General features: G+C 34.1%; 2 protein-coding genes and 1 long non-coding RNA gene across 3 annotated transcripts; all 3 read right to left on the bottom strand.

Annotated features, from left to right (window-relative positions):
* Positions 1–359: 359 nt before the first annotated feature.
* On the bottom strand, positions 360–2,441 carry LOC135848864 (uncharacterized). Its single transcript, XM_065368934.1, has 6 exons — positions 2,207–2,441; positions 1,752–2,041; positions 1,619–1,669; positions 1,334–1,519; positions 1,074–1,235; positions 360–977 (listed from the first exon to the last, which is right to left on the bottom strand). Exons 1-6 carry the CDS (start codon positions 2,271–2,273, stop codon positions 423–425), a joined length of 1,311 nt encoding a protein of 436 aa, XP_065225006.1. The 5' UTR covers positions 2,274–2,441; the 3' UTR covers positions 360–422.
* Positions 2,442–9,665: 7,224 nt separating this feature from the next.
* LOC135848419 (uncharacterized) lies at positions 9,666–13,565 on the bottom strand. Its single transcript, XM_065368321.1, has 4 exons — positions 13,424–13,565; positions 10,749–10,888; positions 10,490–10,651; positions 9,666–10,356 (listed from the first exon to the last, which is right to left on the bottom strand). The coding sequence occupies exons 1-4, from the start codon at positions 13,563–13,565 to the stop codon at positions 9,823–9,825; spliced, it is 978 nt and encodes a 325-aa protein (XP_065224393.1). The 3' UTR covers positions 9,666–9,822.
* A 538-nt stretch (positions 13,566–14,103) lies between these two features.
* Positions 14,104–14,975, bottom strand: LOC135849457 (uncharacterized). Its single transcript, XR_010559542.1, has 3 exons — positions 14,787–14,975; positions 14,235–14,536; positions 14,104–14,160 (listed from the first exon to the last, which is right to left on the bottom strand). It is a non-coding gene; the product is annotated as an uncharacterized LOC135849457 (long non-coding RNA).
* Between the last annotated feature and the right edge of the window lie 385 nt (positions 14,976–15,360).

Raw genomic sequence — 15,360 nt, 5'->3', positions numbered from 1 at the left:
ACTATTTCGAAACTTTTTGATGAAAAATTTAGACTTTTTGACAATTTTTCGGCAGCAAAGTAAAGAGTTTGTCAATTTCTGACGAAAAAAGGCAATTTTTGGAAAAATAAAGAGAGAAGGACAGTTTTAACAAATAAAAGAACGTTTTATGACTGACAAAAAGATCATTTGATTTTCAAAACTTTTCGGATTTTTTAAAGTTTGTGTTTGGTTTACAAAATCTATGTTAGATACCAACTACATTCTGTTGAAAAGATGAAAGTTGAATGTGTAAAAAAAATATGTAATGAGTGGGTACCTATTCTAGAAAAAATACAATATCAATGTACGAGTAGGTACTTATTTTATCTAAGCTTATTTCGTTATACTGATTCTAATTTAAATTACACTTAATACTGAATAGAGAAATCAATTAATATTATCTACCGAGTAAAATTCGTCCTAGGCAGTACCATTCGAGGATTTTGATTGTCGCCATTTTTAGCTTGCTGCAATATCGGCATTTTATCGAGAACATTCACTCTTCTAATCCTGCCAGTCGGTGTACCCTCAAAATCATAATCTCTAACCGGTACATCGCGTAAATCGAACGGTTTGTTTTCAAATATGGGGAAAACTTCTTCTTGAAAAGATTTTAAATTTCCTTTGTTCAAAAAACAACCATACATCAATGATTTCAACAACTGACCGTCGGGTAAAAATGTCCATCCCAATTCTGAGATATCATCGTTTGGACAGATTTTTCGTTCGTTTGAATTGGAATTCGGATCGATATCATTGTGCATTATGAATAAGATTCCATGGGCGTGATATTCATGAAGACTTATTGGAATATGTATGTAGACAGCTTTCCAAAAGTACTTTGGTATTCGGTATTTCCCATCGTGTAAGTACAGTGTTTGAGAATAGCTACCAGGTCCAGGTTGAGGGAGAGTATCGTAGTAAACTCCGGCTCTTATTTCGACCGAATTGATTATCTGCAAAATTGCAATTTCGGATAAAAGGTTGAGTAGAGGAGTGTGAAATGGATCAAGAAAACAAAACCTCGATTATGGAATGCAAAATGTACGTACTTGGGTCACTCTCCGTATGAATATTTCTAGAGCTTGCCACTGTTCCAGCAACTCACTCCACATCGGAGCAGTTATGGCATTGTGTCGTGAGGCATATTTCCAATTGGCGAAGAAGAAATCATCTGCGGGGGCTAGTTGAACTTTGACAACAGGGAGATGAGTCTAGGGAAATTAAAATTTGTAACGTTAATTAGCCAGCCAAGTTTTATGAATGCAGAGCTCCAGAGGATCTTAAAAATGGTCAATTTTCAGATACAAACGTTGGAATATAACTCGTCGACGTTGTAGTAGAGAAGGAGTTCATCTTCATAATATTTTTCATTTTCAGGTTTTTCGCTGATTTCGGGTTTCAGAAATTTACCGGCTACAATTTGGTAGTGAACGAGTTTAATTCGGTGTAGCTCGTAGTCAAATTTGAATTCAATTAATTCTGCTATCGCGTGGTTCTGTGCAAATTTTTATATTTAGTGAAGGTACTACTTATACTTGTGAAGTGTCGGTTGTATTACTGAAATCATTGATGTAGGTAGGTATATGTGTCTTACTATGGGGACATCTGCATAGTTGTATTCGAGTTGTTCGTCGGGTGTAAAGATCTATAAAAAATTTAATCTCAATATACCTGCAGTCATCCATTGAAGAATATGTGTATGGTATGTAGATGTACCAAGTTCTTACTGTAAATCCAATAACGCTCCAAGGAAGCCCGTGCATGGATGGAGTATAAATTTGCGATTGGATTTCGGTTTGGCAAAAAGGAGCGAAGATTGCTTTATCTTGCTCATTTTTTTTTATTTCAAGATAATTGGAATCATCTTCTCGAGGGCATGCCAATAATATTTCGTAGCCGAAAGATACTACTATGATAAGATCCTTATCTCTGAAATCGTTCCTTACTTTTTGTATCAAATTATACCTGTCACCTTTAGTTGTTTTTCTCACATATAAAGGTTCATATTCACCGAGAGCTGCAAAAAAATGAAAAAGAGGCTACTTGTGAGCTTATGGATGATCTCAGAATATTTTCATTCGTAGTTTCTCAAACAATGAGACTCTTTGGCAGCTCATCTGGTTATTCTTCCTACTTGTCCATGCATTTGCATGTAGATAATAATGTAGGTAGGTACTCTTACCAAAATGAATTGTATTCGTGGCAATGATTATGAAAATCCACAAAACTATTCTTCTCTTTGAATTCATCTCTATTATGCGAAGGACTCTCCGGAGGAATTTGATGTTTCAATTAAGACAAAGAATATACGTACAAATTGAACAGAGATTAATTAAAGATGTGAAAAATAGGCTACATCATTCATGCGAAATACCGTGTGAAGAATTCATTTTTTTTTCACTTACCACTTGCGAATGAAAATCTGCTGTTTTTGCAAGACGGTTTTCGTTATTCATCGATAACCATGAATAGGTATTGTTTATTTAATGTAGGTACCTACGTATCTACGCCTAGATGAAATGAACATATGTTTTGGTGACTTGATAGATCGATTTTCTGTCAAAAAAACAGTTATTTTTGATACGTAACCAGAAGGTTACGTTATGTTCGATGTTTCGTGTTTAATAAGACATCTTGATAGCATTACCTATTCGAATACGTCTGTTAAGGAATGGGATCAAAATATGGATCTGAAATGAATCGATTCGGGTCTGGCATCCGCATGGGGCGTTACTGTCGTCACCAAATTAGCCCAGAACGAAAACGTGATACCAGGCAATCTTATAAGCATTGGTAAATGGATACTTGTAGTGGGGACTAGGGACTCCTAGTTACCTACCTAGTGGGGTAATTATGCCCAGGCTGGGGGTAAGCTAACTAGATTAGCGCCCTCTGGTGGATTCGTTCCATCTGTAACAGACATGACGATACAAAAAGTAGAAATCGTCATTAGATAAATTCATTTATAAAGAAAACATGAAAAGTACATGAAACAAATAGATATTATATAAATTTTGCGAATTCGCGTACATAAAAAAATTATAAGAAAAAGTACATTGACGAACCAACGAATTGAAAAAGAATGAAGAAAAAAAGACAAAAATTTTAGCGAGTGCATAAACAAAAATCAGAAAACTGAGCGCGGCCAAATATTATTGAAAAAGCACACAATGCCTCGAAGAATTGGAAAATTTATCGGATAAATTTGGAATCACAATTTTGGCCGTTGCATATGCCCCCTGGCTGATTCAAATTTCTCAAAGTAAGCTTGGAGAAAATTGAATTGGTCATTAACAAAAATAACAAAATTGTGAAATAACAATAACAATCAAAAATTACTTAATCATAAATCACGTCCAAATTATACAAATAAAAAAAAAATAGAAAAGAAAATATAGAATAATATTATGAAAATGAAAATGGGATAAACATTTGACAAAATTGGGTAATAAATATATTAAGTAAAAAGAACAAAGATAAAGACATTATGAGGAAAACTGGAAAAAAGAAAAGGAAAAAAGAGTGACACCAACGTGAGACTCGCGTAGATGAAAAAACAGCGAGCCTACACCATGGTCTGCCACCTTCTCTGGAATGTAAGGCTTGGACAAAAGTCCCTCACCCCATTCCAGAGAGTAGGAAAGGAAAACAAAGGAAAACAAAAAGATAAGTAGGAAAAAATAGGAAGAAAAACTGGAAAGTTGGAAAATTTGATCACAAAGATGTGCATAGAAATGCCACTAAATCAGAAAAAATTTATCATTTTCATTTCGAGAATAAAAATTAATTGATCAGAAAAATCAATATCTTCGAGCAGTTTGAGCGAATAAATTTACAGAGGAAAGCGAACCATAAAGATCTAAAAAACGTTTTTTCCTTTTGCGTTTCAGGGAAATCAAAATAAATTTCAAAATCAATTGATCATCGAACATTTTATTATATCCACAAAAATTATGATCCTGCAAAGGTTTTACAAAAGATACAGACTTGCCCCCTGCATGAGAAAATGCAGTAAAATAAGAGAGATAGGTTTTATCAAAAATCATTTTTAAATAACGTTTTGTTATACTGATGATTATAAATTTTGTATCAAAATTATTGACAAGTTTGAAAAAAGGATTTATAAGTTTGATTTCAACTTCAAGATCTTCAGACACGTTGGATTTGTGAGAGTTCTCACTTATAGTTACATCTAAAACTAGTTTATCATGAACTTTTGGAATTTGTGATCCTAAATTTATCAAGTTTGAAGTTTGTGGTCTAGTAACACTATTTGAAGACGACTCAAACATGATTGGCTCAAAAAATATTTCATTTTCTAGTTTTAACAAATCAAACTCAGAAAAACTTGAACTGAAAACATAGTTTTCTGAATCACAACAAACTTGAGATAAAATTGGGGGTTCAGATACCTCAACTATGTTAATATTTTCAATCTCCGAAAAATTCTCAACTGAATGAGCCTTTTCAGATATTTTGATCTCACGAGTTTCAAACTTTGGTGAAAAATCAGGACAAAAATTATTTGAGTTTTCTGTTTTGGGAAAATCATCAATGATTTTAAATTCCATTTTCAAAGAATTATGAGTGAAATCACATGCGTGATTTTTGTCTAAGTTCAAAATTTCAAGTTGGAAATTATTTGTATTTTCATTCACAAGTTCCAAAGATTTGCTCGAAACTTTTGCCTCACAAAAATCATCCATAAAAGACATATCGATAATTACGTGATCTGGTTTTTTGTGAAAATTAGAAAATCTCGTACCTACATGGCTTAAATCAAGATAATTTCCATAAGTTTGTTCGTAAACTTGAGAAACAGGTACAATTTTTGGTTCAATAAAATCATTAATTTCCTTATTTTCGGAAAGACATCTTTTTGTATCACTGAAATTGAGATAATTTCCATAACTCTGTTCATAAATTTGAATTGAGCTTGTAGAATTATAATTATCGGTTGCATTATTCGAAGACAAATTAACATTACCTTTAAATGTTTCTATAAAATTTGACACAGGTATTTGAGGTAATTGATGAGGAAAAGGCTGACAAAAACCTTTTTCATTGTTTTGGGCTAATAAACCAGAGTAATAAAACCTTTTCAAGAAATTTAACTGATTTGCATTTTGGATATTGTTACCTTCTGATAAATCTAGATGATTATGAAGTCTTATCAGAGTTTTAGTTAATGTAAGGAGACAATTGAACAATTTTGGATTATTTGAAAATTCCTCCATTTCTTACCTTGATCAATCAATTTTTAAAAAAAAATAGCATAAGATAGGTAATTAATTACAAAATATTGTGGGTTTTAAATATGCGAAAATAAATTGGTGATTTATCGAATAAATCATTGCGAATAAACAAAAATTACAAAAACATATTTTTTCAAAATATAAATACCAGGTCTACTTGAATACCAAATGAAAACGATGATGTGATGACCTGAGTGGTGATGAGCTGAATGAAATAAATGAAAACAGCGAAATATTATTACCAATCAATTGACACAAGTGCTGGGAGTTCAGGTTGAGAAAAAACGACATCGATAATTGCAGAAAATTGAACGAATTTGGCAAATTATGCAGACTCATTTGACAGAAATCGGAGGTAGTGACGTAATATCAAGGTCGACGCATTCGGCATATTCAAACTCCGCGGAGAAAACATAGTTGTAGATAGTAGTCGTAGATACGTACAGACGATACAGATGTTTATATTTTGGTATAAAATTTCAACCAAATCACTTCTTGGATCAAACATTTTTTTTAAACAGTTAAAAACAAAATAATATGTAAAACGAAATTACAAACCGTTTCGTTTCAATCCCGGACGGGCCCCCATTTATGTAACAGACATGACGATACAAAAAGTAGAAATCGTCATTAGATAAATTCATTTATAAAGAAAACATGAAAAGTACATGAAACAAATAGATATTATATAAATTTTGCGAATTCGCGTACATAAAAAAATTATAAGAAAAAGTACATTGACGAACCAACGAATTGAAAAAGAATGAAGAAAAAAAGACAAAAATTTTAGCGAGTGCATAAACAAAAATCAGAAAACTGAGCGCGGCCAAATATTATTGAAAAAGCACACAATGCCTCGAAGAATTGGAAAATTTATCGGATAAATTTGGAATCACAATTTTGGCCGTTGCACATCCAGAGGTAGACCCTGCCGAAAGCTCCTGCCTCTGTGCAGTTCTTTTATGTATCTTGATGTAGCAGCTTTTACGCTGCCCTGGCCGCTTTCCGTCTATAAGAGAACGCTCAGCAGAATAATACATTGTATTGTATTGTGTCACCTGTATGACCAGGTGACCATTGTGCATTATATAATAAAGGTAATAAGCAACTGGATTGTTCCTTATTGGGGTATTATATGGTACTTGGTTGGGACTGACGTAGTATTACCAAGTTAGTGGTGCCCCCAGGAGTGGATAACGCAGGGAGTGGCACCACTCAGTGGTAAAAGTTGGTATTCCCCCCAACATACTTTTTGATTTTTTGATATGAAAAAGTAATCAAAATATGCTGGTCTTGATTTTTTAATATTTTTTGGTACGTGAAGTGGCCATAAGAAGTACTTTTTGAGAAAAAACTCGAAAATTTTTCATTTTTTTAAATGGTGAAAATTGGAAATTTGTCGATTTAAATTTGTTTTTGATTTCGGGGAAGGGGGGGGGGTCAGGAAATCTTTTAAAAAAGTGCGAATAGATCAACTTACACCTTCCAAACTTCAAACTCATCGGATCTGATTAGATCAGATTGGTCCAGGGGAATGACCGGATCTGACCAGGTCAGATTTGATCTGGTTAAGTAGACTAGAATTTATTTTAAAGGACGTACAGTTCTGCCATTTGGGTAGTATTAAATTTAAAAAATGGAATAGGTATGTTCTACAACTAAGTAACGAATTAACTTCCCTACTGACGATGAGTTGAAAAACCATTAAAATGAAATTGGTATCGAAATTTTTTTATTTATTTCCCCTACTGACAAGGGAACCTCTTGAGGTGTCCGCCTCCGATTTGAACGGGACCGTGATTTTTGAAAAGAGCATATTCTAAAACCCTCAAATCCAAATTTTCAGCTGCCCAAGTTCAATTTTCGATTTTTGGCGAATTTTTGAAAATCCAAAATTGACTATTTTGGTGATTTATGCTGTTTTTTAAAAAAGTATCTACGTACTTGATTAGCGAAAATGTTCAAAATAAGTCCCAAAACTGGTTTTAACCCCCCCCCCCATCCAAATTTCGCCATTTCCAGCCATTCTAGAGCCTCCAGCGCTATTTTTCAATTTCTCCAGAATTTTGAATTTGCCCCAGAAGCCGTGAATATGAAGTTGGACAGCTTTAAAATCGAGTTGTGTGTTATACTCGATCTGTTTAACGAGTTTATTCACATTTGAGCCGATTCTGGAGAGGACACCTCAAGAGTGGTTTTTTGACCAGCTTTTTTCATAATAAGAAATCCAAAAAAATCAAAAAATGTTACCGTTTGCGAGAAAATTTTCGAAATTTGCGCGAATCGCTGTATTTCGAACACAACAATCCCCCTGAGACCGGAGTTCCGCCATTTCCAGCTATTCTGGAGGCCCCAGCGCGATCTTTCAATTTCTCCAGAATTTTCAATTTGCTCCAGAAGGCGTGAATATGAAGTTGGGTAGCTATAAATCGAGTTGTGTGTTATGCTCGAATTGTTTAATGAATTTATTCACATTTGAGCCAATTCTGGAGAGGACACCTCAAGAGTGGTTTTTTTACCAGCTTTTTTTCAAAATAAAATATCCAAAAAACCACAAATTCATCGTTTGTGAGAAAATTTTTGAAATTTGCACGAATCGCTGTATTTTGTCATTAATTAACCACATGAGAGCGAATTTCGCCATTTCCAGCCTTTCTTGGGCCTCCCTTTAATTTTTGGATATTTTTATTATGAAAAAAGCTGGTCAAAAAACCACTCTTGAGGTGTCCCCTCCAGAATCGGCTCAAATGTGAATAAATTCGTTAACCAGGTCGAGTATAACACACAACTCGATTTTTAGCTGCCCAACTTCATATTTACGCCTTCTGGAGCAAATTGAAAATTCTGGAGAAATTGAAAAATCGCGCTGGAGCCTCCAAAATAGCTGAAAATGGTGAAATTCACCCTCGTGGGGTTAGTTCATGACAAAATACTGCGATTCGCGCAAATTTCAAAAATTTTCTCGCAAACGGGAAATTTTTGATTTTTGAATGTTTTTTTATTTTGAAAAAAAGCTGGTCAAAAAAACCACTCTTGAGGTGTCCGCTCCAGAATCGGCTCAAATGTAAATAAATTCGTTAAACAGGTCGAGTATAACACACAACTCGATTTTTAGCTGCCCAACTTCATATTTACGCCTTCTGGAGCAAATTGAAAATTCTGGAGAAATTGAAAAATCGTGCTGGAGCCTCCAGAATAGCTGGAAAAGGTGAAATTCACCCTCGTGGGGTTAGTTCATAACAAAATACTGCGATTCGCGCAAATTTCGAAAATTTTCTCGCAAACGGGAAATTTTTGATTTTTGAATATTTTTATTTTGAAAAAAAACTGGTCAAACACTCTTGAGGTGTCCGCTCCAGAATCCGCTCAAATGTGGATAAACTCGTTAAACAGATCGAGTATAACACACAACTCGATTTTAAAGCTGCCCAACTTCATATTCACGCCTTCTGGAGCAAATTCAAAATTCATGGAGAAATTGAAAAATAGCGCTGGAGGCTCCAGAATGGCTGGAAATGGCGAAATTTGGATTGAGGGGGGGGGGGGGTAATACAAGTTTTAGGACTTATTTTGAACATTTTCACTGATCAAGTACGTAATTTAAAAAAAAACATAAATCACCAAAATAGTCAACTTTGGATTTTCAAAAATTCGCCAAAAATTGAAAAATGAACTTGGGCAGCTGAAAATTTGGGTTTGGGAGTTCTAGAACCTGCTCTTTCCGAAAATCGCGGTCCCGTTCAAAATCGAAGGCGGACACCTCAAGAGGTCCAGGCACATTATCGTGAGAATTTTTATTCAATTTTCAAAATTGACCCATTTAATTTTTATGCTTTTTGGATTCAGAACTAAGACTATTCCATCTTCACAGATGAAATACTTGACAGAAGTTTCAGACCGTCAAGTTATATAGATTTGAAAATAAATCCTGATTTTCGATCAAAATTTTCCTTTCCGGAATCATCAAAGTTCAAATGGATCCGGCGAGGAATGTTCATTATAAAATCTTATTCGATCAAACTGTTTTGCTCACGATTATTCAAGTGTTATCATTAGGTTGGATTACAAAAATAAAAAAAAGTTGCGGGACTTTGACCAAATTTAGTAAATATCTTAATTTTAAGTTGAAAATCACTCAGAAAATTTTTTGACTCCTGAAATATGCCTCTGGAGGGGAGACATAGGACCCTCAAAGAAGGGTAATTTTTGAATAAAATTAGGTTTTTTGCTCCTGTCATTATCCAATTTGTTTTGGCAAAACTGGCCAGTCCCAAATGAAAATATTTGTTATTCTGCGTCGATCTATGCTTTTTTGCCGTCAAAATCGCTGTTGAAGAGTTCAAAGTTGAATGGTGCAATGATTTGGTGTGGATTTTATATGTATTTTTGAAAAATGTACAATATCTAGGTACCTATACCTGCCTACTTATTTTATAAAAGCTAACTTCGTTACACTGATTCTAATTTAAATTATACTTACAGAATGGAAAAATAAATTAGTATTGTCTACCGAGTTAAATTCGTCTTAAACAGTACGAAAATTTTATCCGGCCATTGGAGGGTTTTGATTGTCGCCATTTTTAGCTTGCTGCAATTTCTGAATTTCATCGAGAACGTTCACTCTTTTAATCATACCAGTCGGAAATATACCCTTATCATCATACTCTTTAACCGGCATATCGCGTAAATCGAACAGTTTATGATCATACGAAGGGAAAATTTTTTCTTGAAAAGAATTTAAATTTTCTTCGTTCAAAAAACAACCATACATCAATGACTTGAATCGATCGTCTGGTAAAAATTTCCATCCCAATTCTGAGACATCATCGTTTGGACAGATTTTTCGTTCATTTGAATTGAAATTTGGATCGGTATTATTGTGCATTACGAATAAGATTCCACGGGAGTCAGGTTCAAGAAGAGTTGTTGGAGTTTGTATGGAGACAGCTTTCCAAAAGTACTTTGGTATTGGGTGTTTTCCATCCTTTAAGTACAATGTTTGAGAATCGTCATCAGGTCCTGGTTGAGTGAGCGTATTGTAGTAAACTCCTGTTCTTATTTCGACCGAATCGGTTATCTGCAAATTTTCAATTTGAATAGGTAGAGGTAGAAGGTTGAATAGAGTGTCGAGTGTCAGATACAGAGATGCTAGTACCTAATGAAAAAGCATCAAAAAACCAAAGAATCCTAATTGGAAAACAAATACATACTTGGGCCACTCTCCGTATAAATATCTCCAGTGCTTGCCACTGTTCCAACAACTCTTTCCACATCGGAACGGTTATGGCATTATGTCGCGAGGCGGATTCCCAATTGGCGAAAAAGAAATCATCTGCGGGGGCTAGTTGAACTTTGACAACAGGGAGCAGAGTCTAAGGAAATTAAAATTTGTAACGTTGATTAGTCAGGCGATTTTGATGCATGCAGGGCTACAGAAGATATTAAAATTCGTCATTTTCAGACACAAACTTTGGAATATAACTCGTCAACGTCGTAGGTGAGAAGGAGTTTATCTTCGTAATATTTTTCATTTTCACGTCTTTCGCGGATTTCGGGTTCCAGAAATTTACCGGCTACAATGTGGTAGTGAACGCCCAGCTGGCAAAGTGCTGCTAATTTTTAAAATATGCTGCTATTCATGCTACTAGATGCATGGATAGCGGCGCGCGAACTGGTTTATAGCTGTACAGCTATGTTTGCCACCATTTGTGCTGCTATTGCACTACTAGATGCGCTGCTACTTTTGCTTCCATTTACGCTGCTATGGTGCAGCCAAGTGTGCTGCTAGGAGCGCTATGGGTGTGCACGCTACCATTTTTTAAAGGAACAATGAAAAAAAAAATAAAAACTGGTTTAATAGCGGTATAGGGAGGGAACTCGTACATTCCCCATACAATCACTAAACCTCAGCTCTTTGTTATAGACAAGGTACTCGACCATTCTATTCTACAGGGCATAAACTCGAGCGGTCACCCATCCAAGTTCCAACCAGGCTCGATGCTGCTTAACTTCTCCGTTTAAATGAAAGAATGAACTGTAACATGCTAAAGGACTATTATTTTTGAAACAGCGCACTTCTGAAGTATATTGTACATGCATGGAGTTGTACATTCAACTTCTGGGTATTTTTATTGATTTATTTTTTTGTTTTATGCAAACATGATAATTTATTATTTATGTATTATTATGTAGTGCAGAAAACAGGACCAATTTTCATATTCGAATTGAAATTAATTGAATTTAGTTAGTCTTTTGAGCTTACAAATTGTCCATAAATCTTGACTAAACATTTAAGAAAACCTTAAATGAATAAGTAGGCATAAATTCAAATTTGAAATCCCAATTTTCGTAATTAGGTATGTTGTCAAAAATAATAAATTGAAAAATGATATTCTGCTTGCCAATGACAATATTCAATACATTAGGTAAGTACAATTTTCTTGCTCAAACATGCTTTTTGTTCTTATGCATAGGGAATAAGGAATTTTTTTAGTAATCTCAAAGATCAGGGGTACCGAGATCACTTAGAGAGTTTGAACACTTATCCTCAATTTTTACCTTTTTTCCTAATTTTTCCTCAATTTTTTGGTCATTTTATTTACTTACGAATCTCAGTAACTTCATTAAAAAAAATCAATCTTTATACTTGGAGTCATTTTTGTTCTCAGTCTCGGACCATAAAAAACTCAACGGATTCACCACAAAAAAAAAAATTAAGTATTGGGTAATTTTAAATTTTCAAAAATGATGGGCTTGTAACGAAAAATTTGAATTATTCTATTGATGTCGTAATATTTTTGAAATTTTTCAAATGAATTATTTCATCCTGGAAAATTTTTAGCGTACCTACACTAATTCTGGAAGTAATACAACATTAATTTTGATATAAAAAAATTGTTTTCTCTGACTTGCTGTGGTTTCTGAAAATTTATAGGCTTAATCTAAAATGCAAAACGGCATCATTTTCGACTCTAAAAAATGTTTTTTTTTCAACGTTTAAATTGTTCAAACTTGGAACAATATTTTATAAAAAATAATGGAGAATTTTGGGGAAAAAAATTCACTCCATGCAAACAAACCTAAGACAAAAGTTTTTGAAAATTTATGACTGGGGAAACAGAAAAACAACATTTTTTATGGTAAAAAATGATAGATGCTTTAAACCTTGGAATTCTCCAAATTTGAGTAGCCTAATTGTTTTTCAATTATTTCAAACTACAGAAAGAAGAATCCGGAATTGCATGTTTTTAAAAATAAAATTCATTCAATTCAAGCAAAGCAAACACAAGAGATTTTGAAAATTTATCAACAAGGAAAGCATAACATAATCAGTTTTGATGGTGGAAAATAATTTTTCAAACTTGAACTGCTATTTTTTTTAGAAATTCCAAATTTAGGAAAATAAAAGTCAAGTGACTCCAGCGAAATAAATGAAATAAATTTGAAGGAGCGGATGCACTTTCAATGATAACTTGGCGGGTCACAATTTTATGAGTACCTACCTAATTCTTTAGAGTTGGATTGCGATTTATAGGGGAAAAAAAGGTGGTTCCATCCAAAAAAAAAAAAAAAAAAAAAAGTTTGCAAGTAAAATGAGCTCAATTTGTTGAAGCATTTTTTCACATTTTCTACCAATAACAGCATGAAAAAGAATTTTTAGGCATTATTCACTTTTTTAGGCAATTTTAGATGAAACGAAATCCGCAGAAAGAACAAATATTTGAAAATTCTCAAGAATATTGCAAAAAAAACTTCAATTCTTGAAAATAATCCCCCAAAAAAAACGTAAATAGTCTAAAGAAATATGTAAGCATAAGTGAGTATAAGATAGGTACCTAATTAAATATTTGAAAATTGAAAAAAAAACGAAAGATATGGGAGTTGAGTCAGTTTTAGAAATTTCGCGAAAAAAATAGCCCAATACAATATAAAACTTTTAAATTAAAATATTCCCCAACAATAAAAATAAAAAAGAGAAAAATTCTTCTAAAACGGTTAAAAAAAGAGTTCATTCTACTGGGAACTTCATGAATGTTGAAGAGCAAGAAAATAGCCCTGGATAGTGATTAATCAAGAAACATTAAAAAAAAAATCACCAGTGATGAAACTATCTAATTTTTATAGCAGTGAAAAGCGGAATTTACTGCCAGTAGCGCAAGTGGAAGTGCAGTTAGCTGCACTACTAGCTGCGCTACTGCGGATGCCGCTAAATTCTATAGAGGTGCGATGCCACTGTACGCTTCTATTCGCGCTTCTAGCTGGGTGATTAGTAGTGCAAAGCGGCATTCGCTACCATAGCGTGAGTGGAAGCGTAGATAGCTGCACTACTAGTTGCGCTACCGTAGCAAGCCTTTTTTTCTTTGGTGGTGAGTGCTGCTAAACACACCTATTTTTGCCGCTAGCAGCATGATTAGCAGCACTTGAGCAACAATGCTTCTAGCTGGGTGAATAGCAGCGGAGATAGCTGCACAGCTAGTAGCGCAATGGTAGCATGACATATTACACCATGGTAGTGAGCACAGCTATACACTGCCAATTCCACCGCCACTTCTCATACTAACACATTGCGAAGTAAAATGTATTTTACTTGAAAATTTGTGAATGTGTTGGTAATAGTAGCGGTGCTACCATACGCTTCTAGTAGCACAGCTAATTCTTTGCCAGCTGGGCGAGTTTAATTCGATGCAGCTCGTAGTCAAATTTGAATTTAATTAATTCTACTATCGCGTGATTCTGGGAAAATATTTTTGTTTAGTGAAGGTGCCATTTGTGACTTGTCAATTGTACCAAAATCATTGATGTAGGTAAGGTATATGTGTCTTACTTTGGGGACACCTGCATAGTAGTTGTATTTGGGACCTTCTTCATCTGGTGTAAAGATCTATAAAAATTTTAATCTCAATATAGGAGAATGAACGGTCATCCATTGAGGAATATAAATATTCAAGTTCTTACTGTAAATCCAATAACGCTCCAGAGAAGTGTGGGCCAGGATGGAGTATAAAATTTCGATTGGATTTCGGTTTGGCAAATATGATCATAGAGTGTGTTATCTTGCTCCCGTTTTTGTATTTCGAGAGAATTAATTGTAGTCATCTTTTCTTGGACAATTGGACATGCTAATAATACTTCATGGCCGAACGATTCTACTATGAGAAGAGTGTTGGACGCGGTATAGTACCTTACTTTTTGTATCAAATCGTACCCGTAACCGACAGTTTTTTTCCTAACGTATAAAGGTTCGTATTTACCGAAAGCTGCAAAAAATAAATAAAATAAACGAAGAGGCTACTCGTGAGGTTATGGATCTCAGAATATTTTCATTCATAATGAACGTTCTGAAATAGGTACCAGTTTTATTATTTTTATTCGTTGAATTTTTGTGAGATCTTCATTTTGTCATCAGAATACTCAAAATTGTCTAGATAAGCTGGATTGAGATTTTCTTGGCAACTCATCTGGTTATTCCTCCTACTTGTCTATACTACATTATGATTGTATTCTTACCAAAGTGGATTGTATTCGTGGCAATGATTATGAAAATGCATAAAACTATTCTTCCGTTTGAATTCATTTCTATTTCTCCGGAGGAAGTTGATCTTTCAATTAAAACAAAGAATACACGTACGAATTAATTAGAGATTTAAAGATGAGAAAAATACATCATTCATGTGAAATACCACGTGAAGAATTCTTTTTTTTTGTTTCACTTACCACTTGCGAATGAAAATCTGCTGTTTTCGCAAGACTGTTTTCATTATTCATCGATAACCATGAACATATGTATTGTTTATTTAATGTAGGTACCTACGTATCTACGCCTAGTTGAAATGAACATATGTTTTGGTGACTTGATAGATCGATTTTCTGTCAAAAAATAGTTATTTTTGATACGTAGCAAGAAGGTTATGTTATGTGCAATGTTTTGTGTTACATAAGACATCTTGATAGCATTATTCGAATACGTCTGTTAAGGAATGGAATCAAAATATTGATCTGAAATGAATCGATTCGGGCCTGGCATGGCATCCGCTTGGGGCGTTACTGTCGTCACCAAATTAGCCCAGCATGAACACGTATT

This window comes from Planococcus citri, chromosome 5, assembly GCF_950023065.1.
Source record: "Planococcus citri chromosome 5, ihPlaCitr1.1, whole genome shotgun sequence".
NCBI lineage: Eukaryota > Metazoa > Arthropoda > Insecta > Hemiptera > Pseudococcidae > Planococcus > Planococcus citri.
The sequence above is the reverse complement of the archived record's forward strand: the minus strand, read 5'-3'. Positions and strand labels throughout refer to the sequence as shown.

Bases quoted from the DNA above. Each gene is read 5' to 3' on its own strand.
- LOC135848419 (XM_065368321.1), bottom strand. From the start codon at position 13,565: ATGCCGCTTTGCACTACTAATCACCCAGCTAGAAGCGCGAATAGAAGC. The intron at 10,889-13,423 runs GTAAATTCCGCT...AAAAATTAGCAG, and splicing joins TTCCACTTGCGCTACTGGCA to CACTTTGCCAGCTGGGCGTT. The intron at 10,652-10,748 runs GTTTGTGTCTGA...TAATTTCCTTAG, and splicing joins TTGACGAGTTATATTCCAAA to ACTCTGCTCCCTGTTGTCAA.
- LOC135848864 (XM_065368934.1), bottom strand. From the start codon at position 2,273: ATGAATTCAAAGAGAAGAATAGTTTTGTGGATTTTCATAATCATTGCC. The intron at 1,520-1,618 runs GTAAGACACATA...AAATTTGCACAG, and splicing joins ACTATGCAGATGTCCCCATA to AACCACGCGATAGCAGAATT. The intron at 978-1,073 runs GTACGTACATTT...GCAATTTTGCAG, and splicing joins TCATACGGAGAGTGACCCAA to ATAATCAATTCGGTCGAAAT.